This window comes from Phoenix dactylifera, chromosome 6, assembly GCF_009389715.1.
Source record: "Phoenix dactylifera cultivar Barhee BC4 chromosome 6, palm_55x_up_171113_PBpolish2nd_filt_p, whole genome shotgun sequence".
In the NCBI taxonomy this organism is placed as follows: Eukaryota; Viridiplantae; Streptophyta; class Magnoliopsida; order Arecales; family Arecaceae; genus Phoenix; species Phoenix dactylifera.
In genome coordinates, this window is record NC_052397.1 from 4,473,245 (window position 1) to 4,488,027 (window position 14,783).

Below are 14,783 nucleotides of genomic sequence, written 5' to 3' on the forward strand. Positions count from 1 at the left end.
GGATCAAGGCCGCACACATATGGAAAAACATATCAAACAAACAGTCGAAAAGAATAATAAATTAGTTAGTCAGAAGGCAACCAGCTTACAACAAGACTACATATGAGACGACTTTGTTTAGATGAATGAATATATACAAAGTTTCAAACGATCTGCATGAGTTTCCTTCAACTTTTCCAAATTCATGCCTGGATCGTGTCTCAATTGGGTTGCATGTATTCAAAAGACCACCAGTTCGAAAGTATCTTAGATTTGAAAAATGCTGGACTAGGGAGGAAGAGCCGGGCAGCATAATTTGTAATACATGGATGAAAGCATTAGATGTAAATTCATGGAGAAGCAATGGATTATAAAAATATTTTAGATTTTAAAAATGCTGGACTAAGGAGGAAGAGCTGGACATCATAATTTGCCATACATGGATGAAAGCAGAAGATATTAATTACATCGAGAAGCAATGGATTATGAACCTCATGAAATTGAGACAGAAGCTTAAACCTCGGTCGATGGAGCTGAAAGTTGAAAATATTCAACACGATTTTTCACAAAAATTCGACACGATTGACAGGTTGGAGGAAGAAGGTAGCATCTCAGACGAATTCCGGGATCTAAGAAGAAATCTCGAGGCTCAGTTAAATGAAACCAGAGGAACAGAACAAACAACTTTTGAACTTTGACTGGAATTTCTTGCATCCAAATGGGACTAGTTTTACTTCTGATGCTCTTGCCAAGCCGTTCAAAGCTGAAGAAATTAAGCAGGGTATATTTTTGCGTGGACGCAATAATTCATCACCCGAACCTGTCTGCTTTCCAATGCTGTTCTATCAGCAGAACTGGGATTTACTAGAAAATGACCTTATGCTACTTTTCAGCAGGTTTGGTGAGGGAGAGATGGAATTGAACAGATTCAATTATGCATACTGGAATCACTTCACATCTCCAAAGGAAGACCTATGTTCTCTTGCAGCAATATAATTTCTTGCAGAAATATTTAATTTTCATTGTCTCATCCATGTTGATAGGATTGCCACTAATACCTGCAAACCTGTACTCATCAGGATCCTTTTTGGATTTCACCTGGACATGCACCAGACTCATAATTTGAAGTTTATCTAAAATCATTGGCAACCATCTATGTTTCTACAAAGAAAATAGCTCATGATCATCTCCTTAGAAATTCATTGATTTCATTTTGAATAAATTATAGCTCAGTTAAATTATTCTAAGTCTGATATCATTAGCAACTGAGAGCATTGGCAAGTGCATTATAACCAGTGAAAGAAAACGATGGGATTGACAGCATCCGTATGAATGAACATTTCTCTTATATTCCTTCTGTATAGTTGTTCAGGAGCTATCTAAAAATATCAGCCTAGACTAACATTAATGAAACAACAATGGGGATTATACAAATTACAACCCTTCCACAAACTGGGGGCTCGGCTCTTATGCAGAAAGAGAGGGGGGAAGGAGATTACATGTGTCGTGGAATGGAGGATGTATTCGAAAACCCATTTGCCATTTTCTGTGATTTTCTCTTAAAATTTGTCAAACTACAGTGAGGGCAAATATATTCCAACCCATCTGTCTTTGCATAATCCTGTCATCACACCACAACAAATAGTGAGGATTCGAAGTTACGAGTCTCAAAGAACCTACAAAGAAGATTTTAAAATGAACAGATGGTAAAGTCTTAAGATAAGATATTCACTCTGGTCTATCTATAGTTAATCAGTGCTGTCATACAAAAGGGCATAGTTCCCCTGATGCAAATATGATGAGAAAAATGGTGTGATGCATGAAGTACCATCGATGCTACAACCTCAAATTTGGCATACAGAATGCAGATATTAATGGATTAAAGGAATTATGTTACATATGAGCACTCTAGCAAGCAATAGGATTTAATGACACTAGGTCAGAAAATGCATGCGGAGAGTGTAATATTTTAACTGAAAGCTGGGGAAGTAGGTTATGAAATACTAAAACAGATTTGATAAAGATCAAACCTTGAAAGCACCAAGACCCTGCCGTCTATCACAACCAAAGTGGGCCCATTCCCCGCATAAGCCACAGTTTACCCAATCACCAGGAGCGCTACTGTAACAAACTCAAAATACTCGATATCAGTATTAGCTTTGAGCATCGAAGGAACATAACCACCAAAAAAGAAAAAAGAAAAAAAGGAAAAAGAATTCATGCCTATTACCTGCGACACAGCAAGCAGCACTCTCCATCCACATCATCATGTGCTAGTTCATACTCCAACAGGTAAGTTTCATAATGTCTTTTTAACGTATTCCCAACACCCTGATTCAAAAACAATGAGTAGTCAAGACATCAGTTCGTTTGTGCAACAAATCTCTGCTATGCATGTCTGCAACATGAGGATGTCAAGAAAATTCGAGTGCCCACAACATTGTTTGAGAGGGCAAAAATAGGCTTAAATTGTTAAGAAGACTGCTTTCTTAACAATGATAACAAAAAATGTGCTGCATCCGCAAGTATTTTGGCTGAGAAGATGCCTCACTGATGTTTCGGTCATTTTTAAGCACATCATTTATAGCAAAATCACAATTCAGAGAAAAACCGTAATACATAATCTCTAAAATACTCAAACTAAATGCCATGAATGATTACATGGATATAAAAGCCCAAAATGAAATACATAGAGAAGTTAATTCCTTTCTAGTGAATTAATAGCAATTTGTACAAAAGAATCAGATAGGTGAATTAAATACTCACTGTCATTCTATTGGAAACTGTATGGTTGCGCATCTTTGAAAAAACTTGACCTTTCCAGTTTATGCCATTCCCAACATAAAAACCTCCCCTTGAAACCACCTGTAGCAAGTGATGCATATGCATTGTTACTCTCTAAGATTTTCAGAACGGAAATAAATGATCGCCTAAGTCAAGCCATGTATGCTGTAACCACAAAGCAAAATTATATATTGTATATGCATGTGAGAACAAAAGCAAACCTCTCTATACAAATTGAAAAGGTCCAGGCGCTTTGCATTAAGTATGGCATCAGGAAATTCAGATATTCCTCCTTGGGGAACAAGTCGACTATGCCCCCTAAGGATTAGAAACTGCATAACATCCTTCAAAAATTCTTCCTATAAGACAAAAGGAAAAAAACAAAGGTTAAGCAGGAACATGCATGCTCTTTTACACAATTAGAGGATTGGAAAACATACTTCGGAGCAAACTTGAATTGGGGCTCTGTTACATCCATGTTTTTTCATTGGCAGAGGGTTTAAAGAAATTATCTGCTGAGCATGGGAAGAACTTGAAATGGATTTCCTGTGTGTTGAAGGAGCAGGAGGAACAATATTGTGCTTTACTGAAGGTACAACTGGCAGGTTAGGCTTGGCCTGATTTCCATCATTCAAATCAATCTGAGGAACTCCAGAAAAAGGCAGCATCTTGTGCTGCCGAAAGTGAGGAATTGGCCTCATTGCAGCAACCCTCAATCTCTTTTTAACTGCCATGGAGGACAGGTTAGTCCCTTCTACCAAACTTGCCTCTTCCTTGACATCCTGATCATCTTTCAAAAAAGTTGCTCCATTCTCACTCAAAGTATTGTTATAAGTCATAGGTTTTCGATCTGGAATAGGTCTGGACCTTTTTCTAATAAGAGAGGACGACCAGGAAGGCACACTACAAAGCAACCCATCTTGTAAACTCAAGTCTTTCCCTTGTTTTGTACAAAAGAATAGAAGGCGATCTGCGTCTTCCTTCTCAAAAGAAGCAACTGAAATACCCTGAATACTTGCAACACCAAGTGTAACCAAGCTACGATAAGAGACTTCAGGTGAAAGCTGTCTCAAGACCTGTATCATATCATTAAAATGAATTGAATTATCAAGCCATTGTGTTGTTAAAAAAACAAAAAACAACTAACTGGGACCATCAGTTCAATATAAGGATTCATGATTTCAATATTATTTTTTATTAGATATGCTTTCATCTTCAGCTATTGATTTTTTTCTTTTTGTGAGAAGATTCAGCTATTGAGAATGTTAAGTGTAGAAAATTTAAAGGTTGTCATTCAAAAATAAAAATTTTCTAGTTCAAGTAAAGGCCAGATCTTATTTACTATAAAATTATAATACTTTTTACAGATCAACGGAAAGCATCAATTCATATTGGAAGTGAATCAAAAGTTACAATATTGACAGAAATAAAAAATTACTATTTCAAGTAAAGGCCAGTTCTACTTTACTATAAAATCATAATATTTTTACAGATGAATGGAAATATATTTGGAAGCGAGTCAGAAGTTCAGTCAGCAAAAAAGCAACCTGAGCAGCCCAAGATGGAACCTTCATCCAAACTTCAAACACTGGAGCCCCGCAAGCTATAGAAACAGAGTTCAGAGGTTCAGACAAAGAAGGCTTGCTTTCCTCACAGTTCGGAAAAGCACGAACTAGCTGACTCTTCTCAATAAGCTCATGTTTTATTTCGCTTTCTAATAGCTGCATATTAGAAGAAAATGGCTCAAGAATCATGGAGGTTAACAACTCGATGAGCAAAAGAAAACAGTTTGAACTTGTACCTGGTCATCAAAACATGTTTGTGCACTACCAGACACTAAAAGTGAGATATGAGCGGAACTACAGGTTGTGAGATCACATCTCATCGTCACAACTCCACGAGAAAATGCCCCAGCTTGAAGAGGAGGGGGTGCAGCACTGTCAGGCATTTTAATACCATTCATCAACTCATGTTAGCATGATTTGTCATTGAAATGCAAACATAATTATAAGGCATCAAACATTCTTTTTATAAAAAAAAGGAAAAAAAATCACTGAAGAACTTTTGCGATACATAATTATAAAGATCACTCAAGCATATAATTGGTTGATTGGCAAAAAAACTGGTAACATTAGTTTGCATAATATACCTGATTCGATTTTGAAGTTTGCTCCCACGAATCTGAAGCAGCAGCAAGAAAATGTTAGAGCAACAATAATTTGCCATTTCTTAATGCATAGAAAGAGAGAAACAGAGGGAGCAACTGAAACAATTTCTAAGCAATCAAAAAAAGGAATTATCTTTATTCCATTAGACTTGATATGCATTAGCACAAATTTCTTAGAAACCATTTATTTGATCCAGAAGTAAGGTTTCCAGTGCCAGTTTGTGCCAGTCTGTTGCTGGCTCTGGGCATGCATGTGTGCCACAATACCCTGCACATCGCAGGGTCACGAGTCGAGACATCTAGTTACAACCAGTAGAAAGCCAAAAAGTCCACTTTTTTCCCCTCCTTTTATTTTAATGCAGCACGACACATGCCATGCCAGCCACTAGTCAGCACAAGGCACTTAAATCCTTGTCTAAAAGTGGTTCCCATGCATAGAGAGCATGAATGTTCAAAACATACATTACTCATAAAAGAAAATAACTCTACCATATACACATTGCCAACCAATTATAACACACTCATGTTGCATCCAACCTGCTGACTTGTTGTAGTTTTATTTTTGCATATATCCAACTCTATTAGAATCCTTCTTCTCATTATAATGCAAAATAAAGAGATAATAAGTTGCACTAATTTAATGCAGTTTGTTGACACAAATAGTATACTAGACTAACTAAAATTTACTGTCAGTCACTAAAAACACCAAGCTAACAGTAAAGACAAAAATCACACGCCACTTAAAAGACAACAAACAATTAATTCTTAAAAACTGTCTCCTCTACACACCGACATTTCTGCCAATTTGACACTCCTCAATTTGCATTGTCATACAAGCATATAATATACATAGACATATACATATATAGTTCTCCTGAAACCTTGTATTTTTAATGTTTATTAATTTCATTATGGAAAAGTGATAACTCTGTATATAGGAAAGAGGAAAAACTGTCAACGAATACCAACTGGGTTCTGCCCCTGCATGGGCATGGCAGCACAGCTTGACTAATTATTCTGCTTCACACAGAAGAATACTAGTTCCATCCTAGGATTCTAAGAATGACTTGGATTTACTATTTAGTGAATTTCAGCTTAACCAGATTAACCAGTTAAATAACTATTACTTCATTATACTTACTTCAATGTTCAAGAGGGCATTAAGGCCATCTTCCAAGGAACCCAGCAGACAAGCATCCTGGAAAAAGAGAGGATTAAATAATACACATTAAGCATCAAATTGACAAATCAACTAAGAAAGCAGTAGACTTGAGAGATAAGAGATCCAACTTACCAATGTGCATGGTAATCCACAAACAAGAAATCTTGTATCTACATTGTCATCATATATTTTTATAGCAGGTAGATTATCTGATGAGCTTTCCTCTTCTTCTTCTTTTTCTTCATCCATAATTTTGTCTGGAGGAGTTATATTAATCTTAGGAGCATCTCCCAGCAAACGGGGCCCAGGTTTCCCACTAACTTTTTGGCTGTCAGCTGGCAAAACATAGTTGTTTCGTACACAATATAGCCGAAAAGATGCATGTGCAAGTTGAAATGCATCCCATGTATGGCTGCATGAACTGCAAAAGAAAGACAGAGAACAATGAAGCTAACATAAACTTCATTTGTCATGGAGTGGGGGAAGCAAAAGTACCTCTGTACAACAGACAGCAATGCTTGGCGAAAGTGAGAAGCTGCATAAGATGAAAATGCACTCTTCCAATATATCACATATGGAATTCCCTGACAAACAAAAATGCCTTGGATCAACATGTCATCCAATTTAAGCACTATGATCGAGGATGAACTCAGTAACACTAAAAAAAAGAATGTCTGTTGATATCTATTAGAAACATATCTAGATGAAATCTGAAATCACAAAAGGGTGTCATTTCCCAACAACCCACCCACCTAAATGCCTCAAACACATGCAAAAAAGGAGCATGAAAGTGAATATCATTTAGACTAAATAGTATGTTTCAAAAAAATATATTGAATAATCAGAAAAATGAATGCTACATGAGAGAGAGAGAGAGAGAATCAACCAATCAATTTAAATGTAACTTTTTAGATCTTCAGAAATAATGGTGCCTCCATGCGAAAAGCTGTATATATCTAAGAAAGGGAAACTAAACTCCTAGCCCTTTTTCAGTATTCACACCCTGACCTGCAATAGCAGGGTGCAGTTGTAGTTCTAATGATCACCAACAATCAGTGGCCATGTAGCAAGTTGTTTAAGAGTGAATACCTGCTTAATGCAGGATATATAGAGTGGTTTTTATTAACAAAAGGTCAATTTAAAAATATTACAGACAAACAATAGAATGTAGTAAAAAAAGTATGCACAGTGGTATTTCCCAGCTATCACCTTCAAATGAAGTGCTTGTGCAATTTTTTCACCGTTTGGGACCTCCAGATAAACCTGCAACCACAGCTCATTTTGTCAGACATAAAAGGCGGGTATAAAATTGTGCACAAACCATAATAAATGCCCATATAATCAATTATTTTATATGCTGTACACCTAGAAGCAGTATATGCACCCATTTGGTTGGGTGGGTAGCAAAAATGACAATGAAGACACAGTGTTAGAACACCAGAACCACTAAAACAAGTTGCAAGAAAAAATTTCAATATTTTATCAACAAAAAGAGAAGAAAAGACTACAGAAATATAAAATGCAACAAGGAGATGGTTACATGTGCCTTGCATAGGTCAAAAAAAAAAAGAAGATCGCTTCCAGTCTCAGAATACAACCAAATCAAATGCATACCAAATGAAAAAGGCTGTTTAATGCTTCAGCATCTATTGAGACAAAAAGGTTATCCCTTGAAGATCGAACAGATTAATGTATATAACATGATTAATCATTTCTCTGCCACAATTAGCAAAAGCTTATCCACTAGGTGAGAAGTAAAAGATATAATTTCTCTTGTAAAGGCTTCTGATGCCTCCTCGAAGAAGTAAATGTAATCATCCAAATATAAATGTTTGAACCAAAAAGTATCGATATCTGTGTCTTTTAGTACATAATTATGTTGTTTCAGGTGCAAGTATTTTGCTGGGGTAGCATCAGTAGAACCCAAAGCCTGACAGTAAACATTCAATTAGTTTTTTTCTCTGGCTATAAGTAGTAGCATTTAGTAGTATCTAAGTGAATAACAAGGTATATTTTCTCCCTCAAATGGTAATCCTGATAAAATAGAATAACATAGAGGGTATGAGAATAATTTTAATAATAAATTTTCTGTTTGAAGTTTTTGAAATTTCATCGACAGGTTATTTGTAATTCATGAATAATAATTAAAGAAATAAAGACAAAAAAATGATAAGATGAATTCAGGTGTTTTCCAAGTGGAGGATGGCAAGAAAAATTGCAAGAGTTCTTTGTCACTACAAAATGGTTACACCGCATAGCACCAGGTCACTCTTCAGCTTGTCACTGACCTAATAGGCTTACCATTTCTGTTCCCTTCTGATTTTCCTTTTTTTTTAAAAAAAAAAAGATAAGAAAAGAAAACGAACTTCAGCATTCTCATAATGAAAAACAGAGCCAATGCCATTGATCAGTTTGTAAAAACTTGGACAAAATATCAGCTCCGTGCAAATAATCATATTTGACTGATGCTATACCCTACCTAGTGCAAACCATGATAGCCATACTTGTCTCAAATTGAAACTGTCTCACTTATGTCATATTAATAAAAGAAAATTAACAAAAGATTAGCAATGTGTTAGATACTTAGATATGCCTTAACAACCTACGTTTCTGGGTAAACATCTAAGTGGCTGAAACAGGATATGAATAGCTAAAAAGCAAGCTACAGAATTACCAAGGAATGTGTTGGCTTTAGGATCTCTCTTACTTTGAAACAAAGAATGTAAAGGAAACAGCTGCTATTTCAGGAGTTTCCAGTTAACCAAATTGCAGCACAATGAACCATACTTATCGCCACTTCTACACTTAGCCCAAATCAAACTAGGAGTGATTTAAGTCGAGCAGATTTATCGACCATGCATATCTCAATACAAAAATGAACATAACACACAATATAACTCCAACTTTGTTGTATCTACACATTATGCTCAAATTAGTTTTATAGAACCATAAAGAACAGGATGCAGGCTCCAATAACAACTATAATATAGTATAACAATTTCAGAATTGTAGAATAGTTTACGATGGTAGGTAACGATGGGCCGATAAGGGAGCTAAATGTTTGAGGCTCCGATGCATTGATGTTTCCCCAAACAAGAGAACCAATTTCTTCTTCATTCTCAAGTTGTTCCCCTTGAAAGTACAAAATATTTGGATCCAATGACTTCTGAGCATCCCTGATTTGATCCAATGTCGGGTTAACAAGAGTGTGAACCTGCATTTACACAGGAAACTCACTCAAAATCAGGCCAAAGAAAATCCCACCAGTTCCAGAGTATGAATGCAACAACATTCTGAGAAAGCAATCTTGAATTCATGGGGAAAAAAAAAAAAAACCTGACCTCCAGGCGGCCGGACGATACAAGCTCGGGGAAAGGATACGAAGGCTGATGCTTCACCTGCTCCCTTTTCCTCTCGGCGAACTTCCCGCATGAGACTGCAATGAGCCTACAGCCCTGTTTCGAAAAACTTGGAGCTTGAAACATCTTTTATGCATGCCACTGCGAAGAAGAAGAAGAAGCACTTTCACCAAAAAACTAAAAAAAGCATATAAAAATTCCCATTATCTCATCTCCCTCTCAAATCAAAACCTCCACACCTCCCCTCCCATCCACCGGGCCCCAAATTCAAGCTCGACGTCCACCACCAAGCCCCAAGAAAATCCCCGGCCCCAAGAAAATCCGTAAAAAGATCAATTCCCTCACCAATATCCAAAATTTCCTCGTCCAAACGCCTCAAAAACCCCTCCAATCGCGACAAATCGACCGGGAACCGACGTCGCCGACGGGAAATCAATGGATTTGAGGGAAAGGAGGTCGGAGAACAGGAAGACGGAGGCCAGGAAGAGGGCAAAGAAGCGACGAAGAGTAAAGTAAACAAACAGGGAAGAACAAACCCTAGCACCGTGCGACCTTTCCTTAAGATCACAAATAAGAACAAAGAAGAAATAATAATAATCCTAAAAAAAGGGGAAGACCCGAGACCCGAATTAAAAGACGAACCCAATACCATCATCGTTAAATCTCGCGAACGAACCCGATGGACTCACGCGCAGTCAAACCAATACAAAAGAAAAACAAAAAGGTGAGATTTTGGAGTATAAAAAAAAAAGAAAAAATCCATCAATTGGCGAAACTGGAAAGAAAAACCGAAACCAAACAAAAATAAGCGAGAGACCAATTAAAGAATCCAAGCCCCAGAAAAAATAAATAAATTTTGAAAAGAATTAATAAAAGACCGTGGAGAGAGAGAACGACCAGAAGATTCGGGGAGAGATCTGTGACAATAACGTGTTATAATTACACCACGTTATTATACTCTTCCACTACGCTTCCCCTGCTGTACTTCGCCATAAAAGATTTTTTTTTTTTGTTTATTTTGCAAGAGAAGTCGCAAAAGATGAGATTGTTGTAGGAAATTCTTAAATGAATCGAAGTGGGTTTGATTTTTCCGGGGCCTTTTTTTTCCTCTTCTTCCTTTTCTTACTTTTTTCGATTGGATCCATGACTGCTACTGCTGCTGTTATTGCACGAAACCCGATCTTTTTATCTCCCTTTCTCCACGCTTTCTGTCTCTCTCTTCAAATCAATCGGGGGAAAAAAAAACATCGAATCCTTCGATGGATCGAGGGATGATAGGCGATTAGAGATCCGGATCTCTGGATCGACCGCGGTAGATTTAGTTCGTGGGATTGTTCCTGGACTGGTCGCTGGGAACGGGGATGGCGACGCACGTGCTCGAGCGCCGGAGTCACGTGAGTGAAAATAGACGTTGTTGCATTCTGTTGTCCCTCCGGGGCTACTTTATCTAAAACCAAGATCCCAATAAAGACAAACTTATTGGCGAGGGATAAGAAAAAGCAAGTACGTGCGATTCTTAACGGCTATATTTTGGCGGTATAACATCAGCATTTTATTTTGCTGAGAGGTATTGGGGAAAGGGAGGTGTTTATGAGATCTTTGGTTTTTCTATATTTTTGGGAGTAAAATTTGTGGCATGGCCCTTGTAACAATGAGGTCTACGTTTATATAGTGATGATTCTGATATTAGTACACAACAATGTTGGCCCGGAAGAGACAGGTTATTAATTTTATAGGTTTGATTTAATGTGAAGGGGAAGGAACAATTTGTGACTATTTAATGCAGTGCTCCTCTGCTTTGCATGTATGTAGTGGGCCTACATTAGATAAATTAGACTTAAAAGCAAAGCATGATGGTTTTTGTTTTTTGAGATTAAAAGAAGCAAAGGGAAGACACATGCATATTAGGTGCATGGGATATAAACAATAGATCTCTGCACTTGATTAGCATTAATATTCTTGAGTTATTCTTGATAAAAGAAATTAGTGAGTGTGAAACCAACCATGAAAGTTCGAAGCTGATGGTTTGAACTAAAGATGTCCATGTAATCTTACTTGCCTAGGCCTTCCTATGTTCTAATTCTCCCAATTTGATGCCTGTCAAACTTAACACCTATTAAATGCATTCACATTGGAATTCAGTTATTTATTCTGTTATATATTAAAAAAAAAAAAAAACTCACTCAAGGTTGGTATGTTCATCAAGCTTCTACATAGCTATTGCCTATCTTCTGCCATGGATGTTTCATATTCTAGTATACTTTTAAACAAATGGCTAATCTCATGAAATCAGTTTTTTGAATTATGAAATTTCCACCTATTGCTATCAATGTGCAGGTCCATGTTCCCTTTTCTGTATTGTCGTATTCCAATTTAGTTTTTCGCAATTTTCTTAGGGAAAATCTCTTTAAATTACTCTAAGGTGATGTAACAAGTTGTACAGTGCTATACTAAAAGGACTAGTTTTACCATCAGTTTGCTTGGAATTATCCTATTATTAACTTTGAAAAGTATGACCTCTGCCACATGTCTTTAGTTATCTTGGAAGCTTCTCTCTTACACGAAAGACCAAGACTAGCCTACCAAAAGAATAAGTAATACCATCTCCTTCTTATTATCAAAAAAAAAAAAGGTTAACGGATTAGCATAAATCAGCAATTCTCTAGGAGGCAATATTACTATTAAAGAAAGATACTCCTTAATTTGCTAAGCTGATGGCATTGATTATGACACGTGAAGTACTACCATAATCCAGATCCCATGCACGCTTGATATTTTAAACAAATTGCTACTGGACTCAATCTATTTTTAACTTTACTATTACTTTCTTCTTTTTTAAGAAAGGGAGGAAAAATTCACCTACTACAAATTACTTGAGAAGTCCAAATACCTGGGGATTCACTAAGAATTCACCACTAACACTGCATAAACACATCCGGTGGCAATAACATAGTCAAAAGTTTGGCAATTTCGGAACAATTAGACTGGAGATAATGATTCAGAATTTGGAAAAAAATTGAAAGATTTGTCAAACGTTCAGAAATAGTTCAACTTACAAGAAATTAAAACATGAGTAATATTAAAAATAATATTTTCTAAATATTTATAAATTAATTTACTTAAAAATAACTATAGAAGGGGTAAAAATAATAAATAATAGAAAAAATAGTGGTACCATTAATTTGTAGTATGTAAACTTATATTAATCATGAAAAATTCATGAATAAATTGTAATATTCAAGTATAATTTGAGAGTAATTGAATAGTTCTGGATCGCTTTATTTTTGGGGAAAAATTTGGAGAATTCGATCAAGGGAAAGATTTTTAATAAAATGAAAAATATTGTCACTAAAGATAATAATCATAATTAAGAGCCTATTTGGATATTCTTAGAGGAATATTTTGTAGAAATTGGGCATGTTGGCCTCTAACCCTTATTCTGTAAAAGGCCTGCTCAAGTTTCAGCCTAATTGCCTCAATCCTATTTTGTGGGCCTATTGGTATGTAAGAAGGAAAAAAAATCGATGGAGATCTTTTTTCCCTCGCATAAGATTTGGGACGGATGGATGTTAGGTAGATATGGGCCCTCTCCAGATGGACCATCCAATCCACCAGTCTAGCAAGAAATCCAGGTCAATTCTGCTGGATTTTCCAAGCCCGCTTCGAGTGATATGAATATGACTTTTTACTAGATGGCATGGAATAAAGGGTTAGAAATGAGCAGAACTTAAAGCCCCAATATGTCAAGAGCTTCATATTATGCTCGTATCATTTAGCCATGTAAACTTGCCCGGTTCAATATGAGCCTCCCAGTTGGATTGAACCGACATAGTCTCGATCTCGGTAGTCAGTTAATTTTAGATGAATCAGTAGTAGAGTTTGGATCCTATATTGTGCAACTTTTGCATCGCAAAGTATGGTACAATTATGAAATCTTTTGTCTGTCGGTTCTATTGGGTGTATCCGTACCCGTGATATATGATACGCTTGCTTCAGCCAAAAATATATATATATATATATATATATAGTATAATTATGGATAGCCATCTTTAAGATGGATGACATGGCGGCTACATGTATCCACATTAGTACCCTATTGTGCGGTGCACAAGTTGCACCCTAAAGGGTCCCATTTCACCTTCTGCATCGAAGCTGGGCATCCCGGAGAAGCTCTCTTCTTTCCTAGATTCTCTTCTTTGACATCTTAATCACATTAGCTTGCGCGCTCTCCTCTCAGCATGCTCTGAGGCCGAAAGACCTAACTGTTAGCCGTTGGATCCATGGCGATGGCCAGGTCTTTTTGGCGATGGCCATCTTCTTGCGACGGGCACTGCTTTGGTCGGCATGCACGCAAAGTACGAAAGGATGTTTGCTGCTCGATATTTGTTCGAGATAATGCCCCGCAGAAATGTAGTTGCCAGGGACGCGATGCCGAGTGGGGCTCTTGGCGCACGGAGTGGGTGTTGAGGTGCTAAAATTGTCTTCCCGATTCCCGAATGGTTGCAGAGGAAGCATCACAGCCATAGGAAGCGAAGTATATTGGAGCATTTTAAGTTGTTGGTGGAGGTTTGATCATATCCAGTGCCTAATCTGCATTGTCTGGTAAAATTGGAAGGTCGTTTGTTAACAGCACAAAACAGAAGCTTACACATCCAAGTTGTAATGTTGTTACAGGAGGTCAAACTCATGCAGCCATGTCATTATAAAATGGAGCACTCCTTGGTATACCCCTTAGCATATCCAGGATGCATATTCAGGATGAGTGCCAAACTAGGTTTTTGTGCACCATATACGGTAGATGGTTCAGAGAAGCTAATGAGACGGTAGACTAGGTTGTTTTTTTTATGTAGCTCAACACTCGGATGAGATTTTATAGACTGATGCATCATCCATCCGGTTTCCGATTCAGGATATTTTATTTTTTGATTTTATAAGATGTATTCATACTAGATATGTATGACCTGTCCGTCCTATCAAAAAAAAAAAACTTAATCATCCAACTGACCCAAGCAATTTGGAACAAAAACCGGGTTGGGATACGCTTAGCGGTACGCAAAGCGTTTTCCTATAGAATTTGTTTAAGCTTGGGATTTGATGTATGATATGTTGGTCACCAGAGGCCCTTATATGTTGATTTTGAGCATCCTAGCAAGCAAATGTCTTCCATATCAGGAGGTTCAAAACTATTCTAGATGTGGCCCGTATATGTTCATACATATTGCTTTATTTTAAATGTGTTTTATTGCAGCAGGTGCCAGTCAACTTGCACTTCTGCTTGCATAATACGTGCATGTTTTTCTAATTTCAATGCGTACATGAAACCATAACTAAG

General features: G+C 37.0%; 1 protein-coding gene across 3 annotated transcripts; it reads right to left on the minus strand.

Annotated features, from left to right (window-relative positions):
• Positions 1-1,302: 1,302 nt before the first annotated feature.
• LOC103702478 (AT-rich interactive domain-containing protein 4-like) lies at positions 1,303-10,809 on the minus strand. Of its 3 annotated transcripts, none has more exons than XM_008784934.4 (16): positions 10,578-10,809; positions 9,434-9,592; positions 9,115-9,306; positions 7,302-7,355; positions 6,588-6,676; positions 6,225-6,513; positions 6,072-6,128; positions 4,913-4,944; positions 4,565-4,700; positions 4,311-4,484; positions 3,204-3,839; positions 2,985-3,122; positions 2,746-2,844; positions 2,210-2,310; positions 2,010-2,100; positions 1,303-1,600 (listed from the first exon to the last, which is right to left on the minus strand). In XM_008784934.4, exons 2-16 carry the CDS (start codon positions 9,575-9,577, stop codon positions 1,475-1,477), a joined length of 2,358 nt encoding a protein of 785 aa, XP_008783156.2. In that variant the 5' UTR covers positions 9,578-9,592; positions 10,578-10,809; the 3' UTR covers positions 1,303-1,474. The 3 variants fall into 3 exon arrangements, with proteins under 3 accessions (XP_008783156.2, XP_008783173.2, XP_008783147.2); XM_008784951.4 differs by lacking the exon at positions 10,578-10,809 and adding an exon at positions 10,349-10,565; XM_008784925.4 differs by lacking the exon at positions 10,578-10,809 and adding an exon at positions 9,797-10,092.
• Between the last annotated feature and the right edge of the window lie 3,974 nt (positions 10,810-14,783).